The sequence below is a fragment of the Maylandia zebra genome, unplaced genomic scaffold (genome assembly GCF_041146795.1).
Source record: "Maylandia zebra isolate NMK-2024a unplaced genomic scaffold, Mzebra_GT3a scaffold11, whole genome shotgun sequence".
NCBI lineage: Eukaryota > Metazoa > Chordata > Actinopteri > Cichliformes > Cichlidae > Maylandia > Maylandia zebra.
In genome coordinates this window covers 301,418-322,047 of record NW_027490041.1, presented here as the reverse complement: position 1 = coordinate 322,047, position 20,630 = coordinate 301,418, and the positions used below count along the sequence as shown (strand labels likewise).

Genomic DNA, 20,630 nt, shown 5'->3' with positions numbered 1-20,630 from the left:
TGTTTGAGGGTAAAATAAGGAGAATCTGTGTTTTTGAAATGAGAAATGTTTTAAAGAAAAATGAATGTAAAGTTGTGATTTGTGAACATGTGATTCGTGAACATGTGATTGATTGGACAGCAGAGAAAGTGCAAACATGGTTTCTGAACTCTGTCAGTGCTACAGTGTAGCTGATGGTCACATGATGTGAGGTCATCATTCACCGTGGTCCATGCTGTGTTATCAGGATCAGATTACTCTCAGATATATTCATAGATTTTTACCTGCTTATATTTATTCATGAAGTAATCAGATCTGAAGCAGCAGTGAATTAAATACTGTGCTTATTTGTATCTCAGTGCACATGACAGACTAGACATAACTGTAAAGGACACAACAGCATTCAGTCAGGAGCACTCTGAGCTTATTTTTACAAAGACATGCAGATATTTGTCTAATAATCTTGTTATGGTTTGTGTTTGATTCCAGAAAGGAAACACAGCGCTCCACATATCCTCTCTGGCTGGCCAGGCTGACGTGGTGAAGATCCTGAGCAAACGTGGTGCTGATATCAACGCACAGTCTCAGGTGAGCCTCGACGCTGAGGCCGTGTAATCCTCCTGAAAGTTACTCTGCCGCTCATCACTGTTAGATAGTCAGCTGTGGTGTAACTGTTCCTTGTGTTTACCCGTTTTGTCATATGCTTGGTTCTTTGTGTTAACAGAATGGATTCACTCCTTTGTACATGGCTGCCCAAGAAAATCACCTGGATGTGGTGAGATACCTGCTTGAGAATGGAGGCAACCAGAGCATTGCTACAGAGGTAAGACGAGTGTGTTTAGATTATGCAGTAATCTAAACAACATTAATGTGATGTTTCCACTGATTTGATCACTTTTTAACTTTCTGCTGTTCCACATGAAGAAAGAAACCTCAAGTCTCTCAGTGAGAATCACACGTCTCCTCTTAGGCTTTCAAAGTGTTCGTGGAACCAAGCGTTGATACATGATAAATACATTTCAGGAAGATGAATTTGAATGCAGGTCATAATATTTCAAATAATTTTATTTATACAGCACCAAATCACAACAACAGTTGCCTCAAGGTGCTTTATACTGTAAGGTCGACCCTACAATAATACATACAGAGAAAACCCAACAATCATATCACCCCCTATGAGCAGCACTTTGGTGACAGTGGGAAGGAAAAACTCCCTTTTAACAGGAAGAACCAGGCTCAGGGAGGGGCGGGGCCATCTGCTGTGATTGGTTGGGGTGAACCCCGGCCAAAATAATAAACAAAACCAACGAAGTGCCGCCACAGAAAACTAGCTAAACCCTAAGAAAGAAACAATGACAATAGCTACCCCTCGCGTCGTAGCCCAGAAACAGGAGCAAACAGTTCAAAAGAAAAGGCGGCTCACCGCTTCAGCCTGTGCACGCACAGGCACTGGACTGCACACGTTTGGCGGCTCTCAAGCAGCACGCCTACACATACACAACACAAAGAATTTGGAGGCCAGGTCCAGGTCTGAGTCTCTCTCCTGGCAGCTGTCAGAGCAGCTTTTTGAACCCAGTCACGTGCTCCATGGTCCAATCAGCAGCCCACTGCTCTTCATTAGAGGAAGGACCTGCAGAGATTCTTAAAACACAGGAAAGAGACACAGCACAGCAGCTAATACAGATTTGCTATGGCCACGGGCCGTAACAGATTCCAGTGTTAATGCCACCTCTCCTGGATTTATGAGAATCATAACTCTTAATCAGCACATCACTGCATCCAGCTAGTTTAAAACACTGTGTGTGAATTTTACCTGAAAACACAAGAACTGGCAGGTGGGCTGCTGGTGTCCCATCGTCTTCAAAGATGAGACCAGGTTCACACTAACACGAGCGAGTCTGGTGACAGCAAATGTTATCGTGCTTCAACATCACCCATCAAGACAGTTTGCCAGTGATGGCTGAGGAGGCGTATCTTTGCCAGCTGGTGCATAGTGCTGGAGACATGTGCATCAGTTCATTTTTGAAGAACATGTCCCATCTCAGGATATTTCTTAATTCCAACTGCCGGGAGTCACGCCGTCCAGGAGGAGCTGGTCCACCTGTGCAGCTGAAATTTGATTCAGGTGTAATGTCAGTGTTCCTGTGCCTGGATGAGGACATTAGCGAAATGGTCGCCACCTGCACAACCCTCACTTTTGTAGGACTGACTTGTCATTTACACCGGAGCAGGTGAAACGGACTCATAATCACTTCATCTTCCTAACTGGACAGACTGAAGTTTAAATGCCTTTAATTTTCTTGAGCAGTGTATTTTAAACTTTTATTTTAAATGACATGTAACCGGTCGTCCGTCTGCCTTCTTCTAGGATGGCTTCACCCCTTTGGCCATCGCGCTCCAGCAGGGCCACAACCAGGTTGTGTCTGTCTTATTAGAAAATGATACGAAAGGCAAGGTGCGCCTGCCTGCCTTGCACATTGCAGCTCGTAAAGACGACACCAAATCAGCAGCCCTGCTCCTCCAGAACGACCACAACGCCGATGTCCAGTCGAAGGTATGGCCATGCAGTATTTTGGCTAAGTGTTGGCATGTGCAGAAGTCCAGTGAGTGTGGTGATCTGTGTTTGTGCAGATCTGTGGTTATTTGTAGCTCCATGAAGGTGACAGTGTAACAGTGGTTCTAGCTTTCCAACACGAGGTTTGAACCTGTTCTTCAGTTATCCTGCTGAGACACCTCATTATATCCTCTCTGTATAATCACAGGGGCCTGTTTCTTCTGTCATAGTCCCAAATAGATGAGTAGGTGGGAATGTGGCAGATTCATCAAGGCGAGTGGAATAATGCAGATGTGTGATGTGTGGGATCGACGGGCATTACTGCAGAGAATAACTGAAGAGAGGCTTGAACCCACGGCAGTGATGCTCCTACCTACCTGGGGTCCTGATGATGACCCACAGCGTGCTTCTTGTTCCCAACAGCAATGATAATTCTTCCCATAACAGTGAAATGTTTCTGCTTGTTAGTGCGATGGTGCTCACCTCCAGTACGAGGCCTGGTGTGTAAACAGGATCCACGCTGAAGTTAAACAGTGATTATTAAAGTTAATATTACCAGTGGATCAGATCAAGGCTGAAGGTGGGAAATGTTTTTGACCACCGAGACGTTAGTGACCAGATTGTGTCCTCAGTGACTCTGAGTCGTGTAACAGAGCCGTCTTCACCTAGATTCAAAGGTCAGGAAAGCCCAGAGAAACAATATCTGCACATTATCACACTGATCACTCTAGGACAGATATCTATTCCACCATTGACAGACAGCGTCTTTGTCGTGATATTTGCAGTAAAGCTGCATAAATATGTCTCAGATGTTTGTGTTTGCATCAGTGTGTCTCTCTGTCCTCTGTCTCATTCAGTGTCTCTGTGCTTCACACGTCACTAACTGGCTCTCTCCCTTTTTCCCCTCTCTCTGTTTAAATACCGCCTCTCGCACTCTTCCTCTCGTCACCCTCCTCCTCGCTGCACCGGTGTCTAAGCGTAGCACTGTCCACTGCATGGAGTGTGCCACTGTCTGCAGGTTGTACGGTGGTCGTATCTAAGATTGCATGCACACGGTGGTCTGACCATCAGCGAGAGATTGGAAGGGTTAAAGTGTCCGTTTAATATTGATGGGAATCACTGTTGTGGCTGGATCTCGAGTTCATAGTTACGACTGTTCCTCTGATGCCGGCTGGCAGCTTGAAGTGACGTGGCTGGAGTGAAAATGATCTTTCCATATATCAGCGAAACATCAGTGATTTTCTTATGTAACAACACTATAGAGTCTATTTAGGCTCCACGCACACATCTACTAAACTGTGCTTCTGCTGCTGGGATGCAGCCATGTTGAACATGAGTCATAAAGAAGAGAGTAGCTCGAGTAGTTACAGTTACTCGGATACTGAAAAACACAACACGATGATCATGTATGTAGTTATTACTAAATATGCTATGAAAACGAAGTGAAATGTTCTCAATAACAGAAAGCGGTGCATTATTTTTATACAGTAACGCCTTTTACTGTGATCTCAGCACAACTGTATGATCTGGGCAGCAATACAACAATGTGATCTTGTATAGAATATTATATGTCTTATATATATAACATTGTAATGGGGTTAGGTGTAAAAAATGCTAATGCTAAGCTAGCCCAATGCTAAACTACCACCACAGGAAACAGTAGGAAGTCACTTCCCTTTACTTCAGGAAGCACGTCAGAAAAGTTAGCAAAAATGCTAATGCTAAGCTAGCCCAATGCTAAGCTACCACCACAGGAAACAGTAGGAAGTCACTTCCCTTTACTTCAGGAAGAACGTCAGAAAAGTTAGCAAAAATGCTAATGCTAAGCTAGCCCAATGCTAAGCTAGCTCAATGCTAGCGATGAGAGTAATATTGTAATATAATACGAGCTGAAAGCAAACTTGTTAGTTCAGAGGCAACAACAGGCTGAGGATTGACTTACTGACCCAGAACGCTTCCCGAAACTTTGTCCGGGGTCGGACTGGGCGACCCGATAGGGGGCAGCACGGTGCCTTTCCTGTCTCCCAACCCTTTCCTCAGTCATTAAAGTCTTTAAACTATGAAAACATCGTATTAATTCCAGGTGGTTCACAGAATTTGTGCTTTATTAAAGAAGTAGTCAAAGAAGAAACAGATCATTTAGCTATTTGACGCTACAGTGAGCCACGACACAAACAGGAGCGCTGTCAGTTCTGACAGGACTGAGCAGCTCCAGCCACGTCCTCTGTAGTCTGCACAGCTGAGCTAATGTCTGTGACGCAGCCTAACTGAACTGATCTTTCCCTCCCCCATCCTGCTACAGATGATGGTCAATAGGACTACTGAGGTATACACACACTCCTTAACTCTCCACAGGCTCACACAGTCCCATCCTTTTGTCATTTCCTTTGTTATCACTGCCTTTATTTCTCTCACTTCCACAGCTGGTGTACATGATATCATTTGGTCCATTCTGTGTGTTTCAGTTGATTTGATATTAATAATAAGAGGCCACCGTGCATGGCTGAGAGGAATGGCCAACCACTGCTGCTTATCTCTGAGGTTTTAGTTTGATTTTTCACCCGAGTCTGTTTGATTTCTTTGATCATCAGCTCAGGATCACCCTTCGGTTTTCCTCCCCCGTGTGGCCCTAATACATTCAGACTGACTCTAAAAACTGAACTGTTGTTTTTTAATGACTGTGTTTACTTTCTGTAAGCTTCGATTATGAATGTGTGTGATGTGCACCGTCTCTTAGTCTGTAATTCTGCCTCTTTTTGTGTTGCATGTTTTAGAAATGCACTCTGAGCAGCAGCTTAAAGTATTGTTTACAAACTGATAATATTACAAAGCCCGTCCATATAAGATAACACACTGCACTACAAGAAGTAAGACAAGCTATAATACATCGCTGCTTAAGTATGGAAGGCCAGTGAAGACGAGCAACGCTGACATCTTTTCATGTCTTTAACATCCGGGACATACGAGTGATGGTTGAAACAGACGATTCAACATCAGTAGCTTTCCATGTTAAACTGGGCGGACGATGCATCACCACGATCACAAGAACAAACTGTGTTACATCAGAAACCCGAGAAAGATTCAGACACTGATGTTATGATAAATGTCACGTTCAGCTTTAAAAATGCAGCTTGCAGAAGGAGGAACAAACAAACAAATAAAAAACAATAATTCCTCTTATTGGACACACGATGAGCACTCAAAGGCAAACATGCACTGTGTTTCTTCCACCCATGGTCTTCCACACTTTGCAGCTTCTATAACATTTCTTTTAGAGTGCATGCGTTTCTTTAAAGAACCTTCCAGTCGATGCAAAAATAATCTGTAAACAGTGCAGCTCAGCAACAGCATGGGAAGCTTGTGAAGCTCATAATATAACTGTATAAAGCTAATATGTTAGCACAGACGAGCATGTTGCATCCATGCTTCCTTAATTTGCAGCTAAGCTTCTGACTGTAAACTTTTGAACCATCTCGTTAGTCACTGTGTTCTTCACGCTTCTGTAAACACCTTTTTCACATTAAATCGGACCAACACTAACAGAATGGAAAGGTAAGGCAAGAACTCCTCCAACCTACTCTGAAATCCTTTTTGCTAACAACAGCTAACATAGTGCACTTTGGTGTTGATGGGGACCTGTGTGGTTTACTGACAGTGTTGTCTGTGTCCGTCTGGATGACAGTCTGCGTCTGCTCTGTGCTGATTTCTTTGATCTTTTTTCATTTCACTCGTGTTAAAAGCATTTGTTGGTCTCTTTACACAGTTTGCATGGACGTGATGTGTGTTTGGGGTTGTGTGTAGATGCTCTGACTTTCATATTAGTACCAGTGAATATACATGATTATTTTTAAGTCAGATTTTCATCGTCCTTGATTTTAATTTACTTCTTTTACTCTTGATGCAACTTTTGCATGCTGGGAAGACTAAAGGTCAAAGTTGACATGACGGTGAAGCTAATGTGTGTGCTCTGTCCTGCTGTGTGTGTGTCTGCATCTTTCTGTCCTGCAGAGTGGATTCACCCCCCTGCACATTGCTGCCCACTATGGGAACGTGAATGTGGCCACGCTCCTGCTGAACCGAGGGGCAGCGGTTGACTTCACAGCGAGGGTACGAAACAACCCTAATAACTTATTTGGGTCTGAACTGTATGAGTGTAAGCTGGAGACTGTAAACAAGCTTTAGTGGACAGGATGAAAACATGTCAGTGGGTAACTCTACAGCCACAACAGAGTTCAGTCAGTGATGACTGTCCACGACTGACTCAGCTCAGTGTTGTGTTGGTTCTGTATCCACATATATACAAATATATTAGGGGTGCAACGATACACAAAATTCACGGTTCGGTTCGATACTTTGGTGTCACGGTTCGATACAAAAAAATGTTCATGCCTTTTTAATTTGTCATTTATTAAAATTATAAATATATATTTTAACTCAAAAGTACAGTTTTTAAATGTAATGTTGCTGAAACAACAAAGTAATAAAAAATAAATAAATCTATCTGATGGAGGAATCGCTCATCTTTGGAAAAGAGAGTTTATTACAGAGAAATGTCTCTTTCAAAATAAAAGCTCTACTATACGCTTCTTCTGGGCTATATTATCAGCAGCATATTAAACATATCAGGTCCCCATAAGGAGAATCCTGTGCTAACAGCTGTCTAAATGACTCGGCTAAAGTTTGTAGCATGGTGCTTGTTGTTTTGTCTGCTTCCACTTGTCTTTGCACTAGGATGCTGTCGGAGTAAACGTGCAGTCATATTCGTTGTGTTCCCACTAGTGCTGTCAGCGTTAATCTGAAATGACGTTAACGCCACAACACGGCAAATCTCCGTTAACGAGCGACCGCGGATCGCCCCGTGCGTGGGGCTGGACGGCCAACACGTTAACGAGCTAACTGCGCTAACACACTAGTTCCCACCCATGTAATTGAGCATTGCGTGGCACATCCAACATGCTGTTTTACTTTAGTCCATGACTCGCTTACCTTCAGGGTCATACGTCACATGAAGACCAAAATAGTTCCAAAGGCCAGATCTGAATGAGGGTGGGGGAGGGTCAATTTGCCATGTTGCAACGAGCTTAGCTTCTGTCTGCTAGCTTGTCCTGCGCTCAGTGGATCTGCGTTCGACTACTCCGCCTAGGCTGCACTGTCGAGCGCAGATCCACTGAGCGCTCAACACAGACAGCATCGTCAGAAGGAAAGTTGATCATATAAATTAAAAATTTTGTATTGTTCGTACCGAACCGAAAGCACTGCATCGAACGGTTCAATATCGATACAAGTATCGTTGCACCCCTAATATATAACTGACCAAAACACAGAGTTTGGTTCTTTTTAATCAATGTTCCTGCTAATGTAGTCTTACAAACCAACGTCAGTCGTCCTGGATCCTGACACGAGCCTATAAAAGCTACGACTGCACTGGGTACCACAACAACCCTCCCTCACCGTCAGGCAACAAACGCCTGTTTAAACGACGCCTTCCACAAAACACAGTCACATTTCCTGTTTTAATCACCAAAGCAGCGTGGTTGCTCACACACACATATACCAACATTTGGATTCTGAGCCGACGTGTTTAACGAGTTGTTGTTTTTGTGCGTCTTTGTCTGCAGAATGGGATCACTCCACTGCATGTGGCCTCTAAGCGTGGCAACACAAACATGGTTCGCCTGTTGTTAGACCGTGGCTCTCAGATTGATGCTAAAACGAGGGTGAGTACCTCAAACGCACACATCTAATGTAACCTGAGCTTTGGAGCTAGTTATCTTTAAACCACACTCGCACACTCCCACAGCGGTGCAACTGTTACATCCACGTAGTAACTAATGGTCGCGTGCATTGCTAACAACAGATATGATGGGGGGTTGTTTTTAGTTCATTCTGACCTGTAGGTCTGCCACTGGCATCATGATCTGTTATTTAATAAACTGCTGCTCTGTAAAGTGCAAATTAAATTTTATGATATTCTTAATGCTTTAAATTGTGTATTTACTCCAATACAGATATTCAAACCAATAAAATGATGGAACTGAGGACTTTATTTTAGTAATGTGATGCCATTTTTCAGAGAAAAATGTTAGCACTGTGTTAGTCCACTTCAGTTTTTGACTTGTTGTACATTAATGTAATGATATTACATTAATAGCTCATGGATAATGGATCCTGACATTGTCCCTCACATACAGAGATATCTCTGTTTTATCTAAATGATTTGATGATGAATATGATAAGCACTGAAACTAATCTGTTACTGTTGTTGTTGCCCATCAGTCACCCCGTGTGTCCTTAGAGAAAAACATCTGCTTGACTTGTTTTTGTCTGTGTTTCTTGCATCCTTTGTAGCCTGTGTTCATACATGACTCAAAATGTAAAATGAATAGATCCTTAGTTTGAATGTTCTAATATCTGGTATGTTTTTTAAATAAACATCAGGATGAATTGATCAGGACTGTTTCTGTTATGAAAAGTTAAGCCATCGTTGTCCTGCAGCATCCAGAGTCGATACACATTTACTGTCTTGGTTTCGTAGGACGGCCTGACTCCGCTTCACTGTGCTGCTCGGAGCGGACACGATACGGCTGTAGAGCTGCTGCTGGAGAGAGGAGCACCTTTACTGGCCAGGACCAAGGTCTCACATTCACCATCTAAAGTCATGGTTGTGTCCTGTGTAACGTGTCACTGTGGAGCTAAGGGCTCGTGATGTCTGCTGGTCACCAGCAGGAGCTTTTTCTGCGAGGTGGGAGGAAGGAGAGGTCAAAGGATAAACAAGCCCACGTGTTGTAGGGTTTTGGCACTTTCTGCATATAAAATGATGAGTTTGAGGGATTATTTTGTATAAAACACGATGAGCATGTTCAACAGATTCTCTGTCAAATACTCTGAATGCTCAACAGTAGATCTACAGATCAGTGTTTGTTACAGAAACAGCAGTGAGTCAAACTGCTGTGTTATCAATCAGAGATAAAAAGAAACGCTGCAGCTGTTTATTTACACTTCCAGCAAACCAACAATGCATTTCACCTGCAGCTCTCCTCTGCTGAACCAACTGTCCCCTCCCACAGAATGGGCTGTCCCCTCTGCACATGGCAGCACAAGGTGACCACATTGAATGCGTCAAACACCTTCTACAGCACAAGGCTCCTGTTGATGATGTCACATTGGACTACCTGACAGCACTGCATGTGGCGGCTCACTGCGGTCACTACAGAGTCACCAAACTGCTGCTGGACAAACGGGCCAACCCTAACGCCAGGGCACTGGTAGGTCACGAAGAAAACATGGATCCACGAATGGAAAAAGGATCACAATCTGTCCACATGCACCTGGAATTCTTCTGAGGTTCACTGTGTTTGCTCCACAGAATGGCTTCACACCGCTGCACATCGCCTGTAAGAAGAACCGCGTGAAGGTGATGGAGCTGCTGGTTAAATATGGAGCTTCCATCCAGGCCATTACAGAGGTGCTTTACACATCGGAGTAATCCGACTGCAGAAATGCCTTTATTATTGCTCTCTATACGTTTAAAATATTACTATTGAAACAAATCTGTGACATTGCATACATGATACTTGAATTTGGTTACATGTAGCAAAGGTAGCAATCTAAAGTTACATCATGCTAACAGCAGCATGCTAACAGCAACATCCCACGGGTATAACTGGAGTCATAAAGTGACAAACTGACTCAGTAGTACTCATAGTAATGTAATAACATCAGGCCGAGTAGATCCTCTTGGTGTAGTGAATAGAATTAAAGGAGGCTTATTGTTATTGAACAATTTCAAATATGAACATCTCTATAGACCAGGATGGGGGAGCTGCAGGTTTAGACGTGTCCAGCTGATTTACATGACCTCCTCAACATGTGTTGAAGTTCTCCAGAGGCCTGGTAATGACCTCATCATGTGATTCAGGACTGTTGACCAGAGATGGGCAGTAACGCGTTACTGTAATCCGATTACTTTTTTCAAGTAACAAGTAAAGTAAGGGATTACTATTGCAAAAACGGTAATTAGATTACCGTTACTTTCCCGTAGGAACGCTGCGTTACTGCGTTACTAAAACCGTGATTTTTTTGCGAGAATGTCTCACGACAGTGACGTAAGCGAGTGCGACGTTCGTGACAACAGCTGTGTGCAGATCAACAGTGGATCACATATCGAGTGCAGAGAGAGTATGAGCGTGCAGCGTTTAAAGCGTGGAAGTACTGACCTTACTTTGAGTTTGATTCCATAAAAAGTGACAAAAACATTAGCGTCCATCGTGCGTGGGAAGAAAACTTCTTTTTACAGCGAAAAAACCCCTAAACTTCCAACAAGCACCGAGTAGCTACGACGTGATGGGAAACTCACAGAGACACTCGCGGATTCTTCCACTGACCGCGGCACACCTGCACCAGGGTAAACCTCCGCCTACCCCACTCCTGCTTTACAGGTGAAAATAGAGCAACAGGACCGCTGAGTCTTTGACTTTATTTATTTTCTGCTGTGTTTTACTTGCATCTATTTGAAAGACTGAGTGTAAACACACAAAATATTTTATTTTATGTGCTGGAATGTGCAGAAAATAGGTTTAAATGTTAAACTAACTTCTTCCAGTCAGAGAATGTTGCAGATAATTAAATGTTTGCTTGATGCATAAAGTTAAAAGATTAAATCTAATAAAACAAGTTAGAAAAAGAGACTTTTCCATTTGATTACATTTTGTATGATGGATTATGCAGAAAAAGTAGAATTGGGCTGAAAGATCTATCGCTTTATCACCTACTCAGGTTGGAAATCGTGTTTTTAAAAAGTAACTAAGTAATTAATTACTTTTGAAAATAAGTAATCAGTAAAGTAACGGGATTACTTTTTTGGGGAAGTAATCAGTAATTAGTTACTGATTACTTTTTTCAAGTAACTTGACCAACACTGCTGTTGACCCACGGTGAGATCTAAAACGCCTGCTATAGACAGTACTGCTGGACATAATTACAAATAGAGCAATAAGCTGATTTCTAATTGAAAAATATTGATGGTAAATTAGTCATAAAGACCAGAATTAAAGGTTTTGTTGTATCAGTTTTCCTCTTCTTTTCTAATGAAAGATAAGAATGTATTGTCCATTATGACCACCTGCAGTTGTAGCATTTAATGGCTGCATACCACACAGACATAACGCACTATATTATTCACTGATTCATCTGATGTGCGTTTCATTCTGTCCAATCATCTCTGTTGTGCTTTCTCCCGTGTTCAGTCGGGTCTGACGCCCATCCACGTAGCAGCCTTCATGGGTCACCTGAACATCGTCCTGCTCCTGCTGCAGAACGGGGCCTCGGCTGACGTCAGCAATATTGTGAGTGATGTGAAACGGGGCAAATGCAGCAATTTGTTAAGTCAGATGAACACAGCGTGACAGTGAGGTTTTCAGAATGTGCGCTGACTCGTCTGAGCCATATGTTGTCGTTTGCACAGCGTGGAGAAACGGCCTTACACATGGCAGCCCGGGCAGGTCAGGTGGAGGTTGTCAGATGTCTCCTGAGGAATGGAGCAATGGTAGATGCTCGGGCACGTGTAAGACTGCTGCAATCACATTTGCACACGTGATAAAGAATCTTTAACGTTTTCATTCTGATGGTCACTGAGCTCTTTTTCTACTGCGTGTCCTGTTTAGGAGGAGCAGACGCCCCTTCACATTGCATCCCGCCTGGGGAAAACTGAGATTGTGCAGCTGCTGTTGCAGCACATGGCCCATCCTGATGCTGCCACAACCAATGGCTACACCCCCCTCCACATTTCTGCCAGGGAGGGGCAGGTGGAGACTGCCTCGGTGCTGCTAGAGGCAGGGGCTTCACACTCACTAGCCACCAAGGTGAGTGTGGGAGAAGACTTTGGATCTCCATGGTGTGATTTAGTGCACAGAGCAGTGGAACGAACAGTTTTCAGTTCATGTAAAGCTCTAATTTCTAATTTTCAACATGGCAGCTGCAAAAAGTGAAAACATGAAAACATTCAGGGTTCCTGTCCCGCAGAAATCACCTGAAGTTCACTTTGTTCCTTCTGTAAGCTGTTTGTGTGACGCCTGTCGATGCATAAGATTCACTTTACTGTGAATCACTCATTCATATATAGAAATACAGAGAACCATGAGCTGTGTGAGTCTACTGGAAGGAGCTGTGTATGTGACAGCTATATAATGTAATAAATCAAATGCAGCGCTTTAAAATATCAACTCAGGCTCTCGGAAGTCAACAAAAAGAATAAATGAAATAATGGAAACAAATATATCACTGAAAAATCCCCAAGAACAAAACAATGAAACAATCAGACAAACAAATACAGCTTTTTTATTGCACTTATAATAAAGAGCTGAATCAAAAGAGATGTAGTTTGGCACCAAGTCGTGACAATTTGGTTCATAATTGTCTGTCTCCACACCACATATGTTAGCTGACATTAATGTTTCAAACCATTGCATCTAGCCTTTAAAAATCAGCAGGTACATGCACACATCAGCTATCAGTGTGTAGCCTGTAAACACGACCTGCCTACATTTCTGAACGTTGACTCTTATGTCTCGACCCCATGTAGTCCTCTGCTGAAGGCTGGGATAGAGAGGTGACTATAATACTGCATCTCCTGGTCTGTCTGTGGGATTCTTCTGATCAATGATTGATGAGGCAGTAAAGCTGCTACGTCCCTCTGAATTGTTCATGGAGTCTGAACACAGCTGAGTGATTTATCACCATGACTGTTTAACAGGCTGTGCAGTCAGGATCTTTACTTTGTACCCCATCCCAGACAGACCAACCTCTTAATCTATTCATATAATGAGAAGAGACAAAGCATTGTGTGAGGCTGCATTTGTCAGGCCTCAGTGCTTTTGCTCTCTCCTAGACTTCTCTCTGGGGAGCGAGGGGTGTGGCTGTCGCTGTTACAGTGTAACACAATTATAGCGCCATCCTTATAAACATCAAATTGTGCATAATTGTCCATATTTTCTCATAATATCAGTATTTTCCACAATGCAATGTAAGTAAACAAGTTAAATTTTTTGTGTACCTATTAAATTGAATTCTGCTTTTAAGAGACAAAAGGCTGTTCTCTCCATGAACAGGCCTGCATCATAAACAAGCTGGTTCAGTGTGTCCTTACAGCTAAAGTGCCCCCTCTGCTGGCCTTTAAATAAAATGGACGTTCCCTGTGGGTTACCTGCAGTTGCATCAGCTTGCTACTATGAACTGTTTATAGCAGTACACAGATTTTGGCAGTAACTGAAGGTCTTTTCCTCTTATAATTTATACTGTACTTAAATACAAAGCTTAAATAATACTACGACAATAGTAGTACTAGTATGACAAAGTAAATAAAAAAGAAATAATACAAAAAGTAAGAACATTTCTGTTGACTCACAATACTTAATATGTTCTAACAATATTTACAGTAATACTTTACATCTGGCAAGGTTTTAATTCGTGCAACACACAAACTCAACTCTGCTGCTCAACACACAAACTCAACTCTGCTGCTCAACATACAAACTCAACTCTGCTGCTCAACATACAAACTCAACTCTGCTGCTCAACATACAAACTCAACTCTGCTGCTCAACACACAAACTCAACTCTGCTGCTCAACACACAAACTCAACTCTGCTGCTCAACATACAAACTCAACTCTGCTGCTCAACATACAAACTCAACTCTGCTGCTCAACATACAAACTCAACTCTGCTGCTCAACACACAAACTCAACTCTGCTGCTCAACACACAAACTCAACTCTGCTGCTCAACATACAAACTCAACTCTGCTGCTCAACATACAAACTCAACTCTGCTGCTCAACACACAAACTCAACTCTGCTGCTCAACACACAAACTCAACTCTGCTGCTCAACATACAAACTCAACTCTGCTGCTCAACATACAAACTCAACTCTGCTGCTCAACATACAAACTCAACTCTGCTGCTCAACCCACAAATGCACTCTGTTTATGAATGTGGCATGATTTTAGGGGAAAATAAAAGTAAGATGTGTTGCTAACACTGTAGCAACAAAGAAATCCTCCACCAAACACAAATGTCCTTACTTTCTGTGCAAAGTTTGTAATTAAAGCCTATCCTGTGATTTCTGAATACGGAGTTCCTGCACTTGGTGTCTTATAACAGAGTTCTTATTGTCACTTTTTGGGTTGTCTCCTAATACAGAAAGGTTTTACTCCGCTGCATGTGGCCGCAAAGTATGGAAGCCTGGATGTAGCCAAACTTCTGCTACAGCGTCGCGCCCCTCCTGACTCTGCTGGGAAGGTATGGATCCAAACAGAAACTTGCAATCCTTAAAATTCATAGCAAGTATTGTAAAACAATGAGATGTGATTATTTTATTGAATTTCCTGTTAACTACAAGTTCACTGCAGGAATGCTGGTACGGTTTAAAAAATAACATCAGCTGTCCCTTCATTTAGACTAACCCTGACTCAAAAAGCTAACAGGTGCCTGTTCACATCAATGATCTTGTTTTTGCTCCTTCATGCACATTTTTGTGTTCATAATAAGAGCCTGGTGATGCTGTCTAATATTACTTTAACTCATCTCACCTTCTAAAGCTTCTGTCTAATCCTTCCATACCTTACAGAATGGCCTCACCTCGCTCCACGTCGCAGCACATTATGATAACCAGAATGTGGCGCTCCTGCTCTTGGACAAAGGAGCGTCACCACACACAATGGCAAAGGTGATTCAACAGAGCACAGATGTAGTATATAATAGGATTGTTCTTAGCCAGCTAGTTACAAGCTAGAGCCAGAGGGACGTCACAGCCGACGGCTCTGTCCTGTTTTTTAAAGACTGCTTTCAAAAACGTCTCTGAAGCCTCAATGATATCTGAAATTCCCTCAGGAGGAGAAAGAGTGTTTGCTGCTTCAGCTGCTGATGAATCCATTACATTTGAAGCAGCAGGATAGTCTATGTGTTATTGAGCCACAATAGAGCACAGCCTGTGCATTCACACTAATGAAAGCGTGTGTGACTGACTCATATGTGAGGAGTGAGTGACAGCATCAGCATACATTCACTGCCAAACTCTCTGATAAACAGTCGTCTTAAAAGTAAAAATGATATTCAACATTTGCTGACCAGCAACTCTCGCGTGTGTCCTGCACCAATCAGAACGGCTACACTCCTCTGCATATTGCGGCTAAAAAGAACCAGATGGAGATCGCCACAGTGCTGCTGCGTTACGGAGCAGAGACTAACATCCTGACCAAGCAGGGGGTCACTCCACTCCATCTGGCCTCCCAGGAGGGTCATGCGGACATGGCCGCTCTGCTAATAACCAAAGGAGCTCAAATCAACGTTCCCACCAAGGTACTGTGGAAACTCACCCAGAGCATGTGATGCATCTTTGCCCTGTTTAGAGATGCTGTTGTTAATAAAGCTACTAATGTGTCCACAATTAGAAATGTCAACAGTAAAAAAGAAAAGGTTCAGACAACAAATGGAATGAAATAAATTTGAATAATGATAATAAACTGTGCACAGTTCCTGTCCTCTGCTTCTGTATCCTGCAGAGTAATGGCTAAAGCTAGATAGTTTGGTATAGGGCACTATCATGCATTGTAAGCTAACAGCGTTAATGCGTGTCTGTGTGTTGCTCCTGCAGAGCGGCCTGACTGCCCTTCATTTGGCAGCTCAGGAGGACAAAGTGGCCGTTGCTGAGATTTTGGCCAGAAACGGTGCCAACCTGGACCAGCAGACCAAGGTCTGAAAAAAGGGTTTTCTTCCCTTTAATAACAGTAACAGCTTCTGGTGTTGTTATTCATGGCTTAAAGAAATGTAACTGATCTGTTTTTGCTTCACAGTTGGGCTACACACCGCTGATTGTAGCATGTCACTATGGAAACGCAAAGATGGTCAACTTCCTCCTTCAGAATGGCGCAAGTGTCAATGCCAAGACTAAGGTACTGAAAAGCAGCTGTAGTGTTTTAATGAGAGCTGAACAAACAGGACTCACCTCTGCTGTGCTTTCAGAACGGATACACTCCCCTGCATCAGGCAGCGCAGCAAGGAAACACGCACATCATTAATGTGCTGCTGCAGTACGGTGCCAAACCCAACGCTACCACTGTGGTACGCAAGCACACACACACTAACACGCACGCGCACACATGCACACACACGTATAATGCTTTGCTTTCCTGTGCAGAATGGCAACACAGCTCTGGGAATTGCTCGGAGGCTGGGTTATATTTCTGTGGTGGACACACTGAGGGTTGTGACTGAAGAGATCATCACCACCACCACGGTACGTCACACACACCTGCACACTTCTTAGAGCCTGTCCGAGCTGCGATAGGCCGGCTACACCTTGGACAGCTGGCAGAGAGATAAAACTCTCAGGTTTGGCTTTGACCTGCTGGAGGAAAACAGAGCAGCCAGAGTGAAATTCATGCAGAAAACCTGAAACCTCCACAGACCTGCAGGGTCAGGACCCTTCTGTCCTTTATGAGCCTATCCGGTTGTTCAGTGATGACGCGACAAATCCTACTTCCGGGTCTAAAGTAGTCTGCGTTTAATATGGCTTTTGTGTTGTTAACATGTTTAATGTTATGTATTTTCTTCTATTTGATCTCAAAAAGCTCCTAAAACAGTCAGTGATCCCTGTTGACCTCCCTCGGCTTTTATTACCGCTAATCATTTATTTAAGCTCAGTTTTTAAAACCTTAGGATGTAACTGCAGCCCAGCCCATGCAGCAGTATATGAATGACTAACCTCGTATTGTGGATGGATTATCTCAGTTGTTCTCCTGGCTGAAGTTTGGTCCTTTTACAGCATCCTGCCATGCGATTACATTTGTTCCTGACCACCGAGAACACTCACGTTAACTTTTATCCAGTGGAAAAAAAGTTAGCTTGTTTATATTATGCTAACATAGCTGTGTTGCTAGCGGTCACGTAGCACATCATTATATACCAGCTAGCCAAACTTCAGTAACCCTACAAACGTCACTGCTGTTTAGTTTTCTGTCTTCATTTATGCTGGAAGTGATAACAGAGCTGTACGTTTGAATTTGTTTCCAAAACCCCGCAGTCAGGACATGCTATATTGTATTTAGATAGAAGCTAGCGAGCTAACTTCCTGCTACCTCCGTTAAATGTCATAAATTCCGTTTTCATGGATGCCTGGATGTTAAACTCAATTGTTACACCTGTTAGAGCGGAGTTTAGGCCCAGACACGGCTAGTGACGTCAGACTTAACAACCAGATCAAGCTACCCACGACACACACCTCCCTACATCTTTTACATTTAGAAATTCACATAACTTTGTAGTCTTCATAAAAACAATGCATTTCTTTATCTGTCCACTATAACGCATCACTTTGGCGTAATAATACAACACTGGCTGAGATATATGAGAGCACACAGTAAAAATGATACGTGCCATTCCATCAGTACAAATCTCTGTTTTTTCAAAATGACCACACGGTTGAATTAAGACAACAAAGCTAACTGCTCTGCATCAAACTGTACTATCTGGCTTTGCCTAATAAACTTACTGTCGTGTTTTTAACGGGCTCTGTTTGCTCTGATCTGGCAGACGGTGACGGAGAAACACAAGCTGAATGTGCCAGAGACCATGACCGAAGTACTCGATGTGTCAGATGAAGAGGGTAAGTTGCAGCTACAGCGTGAGCCTGCAGCCCACTCCCCAATGAAGAGAGCCACCTCTGGTCCTGCAGCCATGAGTTCATTTATCATACATTTAAGTTGGAAAACCTCCATCAGTTAATCCATTTCCATTTAATCTTTATAGCCTGCACACATTTGCTTCTTTGTTGGCATCTGTAGCCACTGTACTGGTTGTAACATGTAGCAGATAAAGTGATGATACTGAGATCAGACGAGAACGTTGGACCTTTCTGTTCGTCCCTCTTTGTGGCTTCAAATGATTTTTACCAATCAGCCTGTGACTGTGCTGTTTACCTACAGCATGGGAAACCACTGATGATGATGTCATGTCAGACGACTCCATGGATGAGGAAGGTAGTCAGCATGAGGGTGTGTGTGCAGGTTTGCTGTAGGAGTGAAGGCATGGTGAATACGCCTGGACTGTACTAACTCTTCCAGAGGTCCAATCAAGTCGTTCAAGAGTAACAAGTGTTCACTGTGTGTTGGCTACAGACTTCAACTAATTATGTACTTTATAACATCATGAATGAATAATTTCTTCTTCACGGCACCTGTTAGCGGGTGAGATTTACCAGGGAGCATGTGAACGTGAACCTCAGAGGCGATGTGTTACGAGCAGGAATGGACAGAGCATCTCCAAACTGCCGTTTGTTTGGGGTGTTCCCGGGCTGTAGTGATCAGTATCCATCAAAACTGGTCCGTGGAAGTGACAGTGGTGAACCAGCAGGGTCATGGACGGCTCACTGGTGCATGATACTGCAGCTCAGGCTGCTAAGAAGGTTGTTGCTGGTTATGTCAGAATACACAGTGCATCAGTTTGTCGTGTACAGGGGTGCACAGAGCAGTCAGGGTGCCCACTGACCTCAGTGCACCACCGAAACAAAGCAAAAAGGCTTCAGCAATGAGTTTGAGGTGTGCATCTGCTGCTAACAGCACAGAGAGTCCATGGCTGGATGCAACAGGAGGATGTTAGGAAGTTCTAATGTTATGGCACATCAGTATAGGAATTTGCATGGAGGAAATCGCGCTAAGCTTAGATACTCCCGAGGTCTCCACTAAGCTTTGGGCTCCACGACTCCAACCATCAGGCCTATGATGTTGTTTTAAATGATGTCATATTGTCATGGACCAGTATATAAAACAAGGGAACACTCTTGTATCATGTTCAGTTGTAAACATGAGGAGCACAGCAATGACTCCAGCTCGGCTCGTTTCCATTCAGCTGTAGCTACGAACACAGTGTACACATGTAGGTGGGATCAGCATCAGTACAGCTGAGTCCCGTTCAAAGCTTTAACTGTCCTTTAAGCCCTTAATTCATTCTCCTGCTGCTGTGCCTGCTTGTGTCACCGTTCTGGCTCAGCCTGACCCAGGATTTTGAGTTATGTTTTGGTGTGTTTTTGCATTTTGGATTCTTTCCTTATTATGATGCTGATGATTATGAATCTATGTTTCAGTTCTTCTTGTTCAGGGATTCGTTCGTAGGTTTTGTGTTCTCGTGTTTATTGCAGGTTTAGTTCTGTCTCTGTGTCGTGTCTGCGTCTTTGTTTAGTGCTGTCTTGTTTCCTGTTTTACTCTGAAGGTTCATGTTCCTGTCTTATGTCAGTGTTTCTCGCTGTGTCCCCTTCTGTCTCTAATTCCTTGATGACTTCCTCGGTGTATTTTAGCCCAGTGTGTCTTCGTGTCAGTGTCGCGTCGTCTGTTCATGCGCCCTGTTATTTCTAGCTGCACGTCATGATTCTAGTCTGCAAGAGTCGGTATTGGACATGTTCATAGTCACTTTCTCCAGTCATGTTTGCCTGCACCTTCATGTGCCAGTACCGAGATCTCGTTCACAGTTTCTCATGTCGTGTTCACAGTCTGTCCGCAGTACTTCGTCATAGTTCAGTCCTGGTCTTCGTTCATAGCCTTAGTTACTCCCAGTTTAGGTTTTTACTTTTGTCATTCCCATAGTTTATGGTTTGTTGTTTTGCCTTCTGTATCAGCCCTGATTAAAGGTTCGCTTTGAGCTTAGCACAAGTTTTGCCTCCTGCGTCTGTGTCCGCACCTGGGTCCACCAAACACACTCTCCACACGGTCTGCCCGATATTGAGTACTTAATATAAACGCGATTTAAATTTACAGGTAACAGCTTTAGTCCTACAATTTAACAAAAAACAAACAAACAAGGGACTAGTTTGGAATTAAGAACATTTATTTAAAATGAAAAGCATGTTGTATGCAACATATTACAGAATAAGTAATTATAAAAAAACAAAATTAAATTTTAAATTTGTTCGTCTGTGCCTCGGTATCGGGGGACTTTTAACGAGTACTTTAGAAAATGTGGTATCGATATCGGTATCGGTGCATCCCTAGCTGACACTGCTCTGGCAGTTGTGACTATACAAAGGGAACGTGGAGAGAGTGAGAGACTGT

General features: G+C 43.2%; 1 protein-coding gene across 7 annotated transcripts in view; it reads left to right on the top strand.

Annotated features, from left to right (window-relative positions):
- The window catches only part of LOC101467899 (ankyrin-2), a 95,562-nt gene that overhangs the window by 33,403 nt on the left and 41,529 nt on the right, over positions 1 to 20,630 (top strand). For 3 of the 7 annotated variants that reach the window (XM_076881402.1, XM_076881401.1, XM_076881396.1), the window contains exons 4-23: positions 469 to 567; positions 704 to 802; positions 2,348 to 2,533; positions 4,836 to 4,859; positions 6,542 to 6,640; positions 8,152 to 8,250; positions 9,069 to 9,167; positions 9,601 to 9,798; positions 9,900 to 9,998; positions 11,779 to 11,877; positions 11,997 to 12,095; positions 12,196 to 12,393; positions 14,731 to 14,829; positions 15,158 to 15,256; positions 15,691 to 15,888; positions 16,184 to 16,282; positions 16,383 to 16,481; positions 16,552 to 16,650; positions 16,727 to 16,825; positions 18,121 to 18,193. In XM_076881402.1, coding sequence (XP_076737517.1) covers positions 469 to 567; positions 704 to 802; positions 2,348 to 2,533; positions 4,836 to 4,859; positions 6,542 to 6,640; positions 8,152 to 8,250; positions 9,069 to 9,167; positions 9,601 to 9,798; positions 9,900 to 9,998; positions 11,779 to 11,877; positions 11,997 to 12,095; positions 12,196 to 12,393; positions 14,731 to 14,829; positions 15,158 to 15,256; positions 15,691 to 15,888; positions 16,184 to 16,282; positions 16,383 to 16,481; positions 16,552 to 16,650; positions 16,727 to 16,825; positions 18,121 to 18,193 — 2,263 coding nt within the window. Of the gene's footprint in view, positions 1 to 468; positions 568 to 703; positions 803 to 2,347; positions 2,534 to 4,835; positions 4,860 to 6,541; positions 6,641 to 8,151; positions 8,251 to 9,068; positions 9,168 to 9,600; positions 9,799 to 9,899; positions 9,999 to 11,778; positions 11,878 to 11,996; positions 12,096 to 12,195; positions 12,394 to 14,730; positions 14,830 to 15,157; positions 15,257 to 15,690; positions 15,889 to 16,183; positions 16,283 to 16,382; positions 16,482 to 16,551; positions 16,651 to 16,726; positions 16,826 to 18,120; positions 18,194 to 18,512; positions 18,567 to 20,630 lie in introns of all 7 variants that reach the window. The other 4 variants (XM_076881398.1, XM_076881397.1, XM_076881400.1 and 1 more) reach the window with 2 other exon arrangements.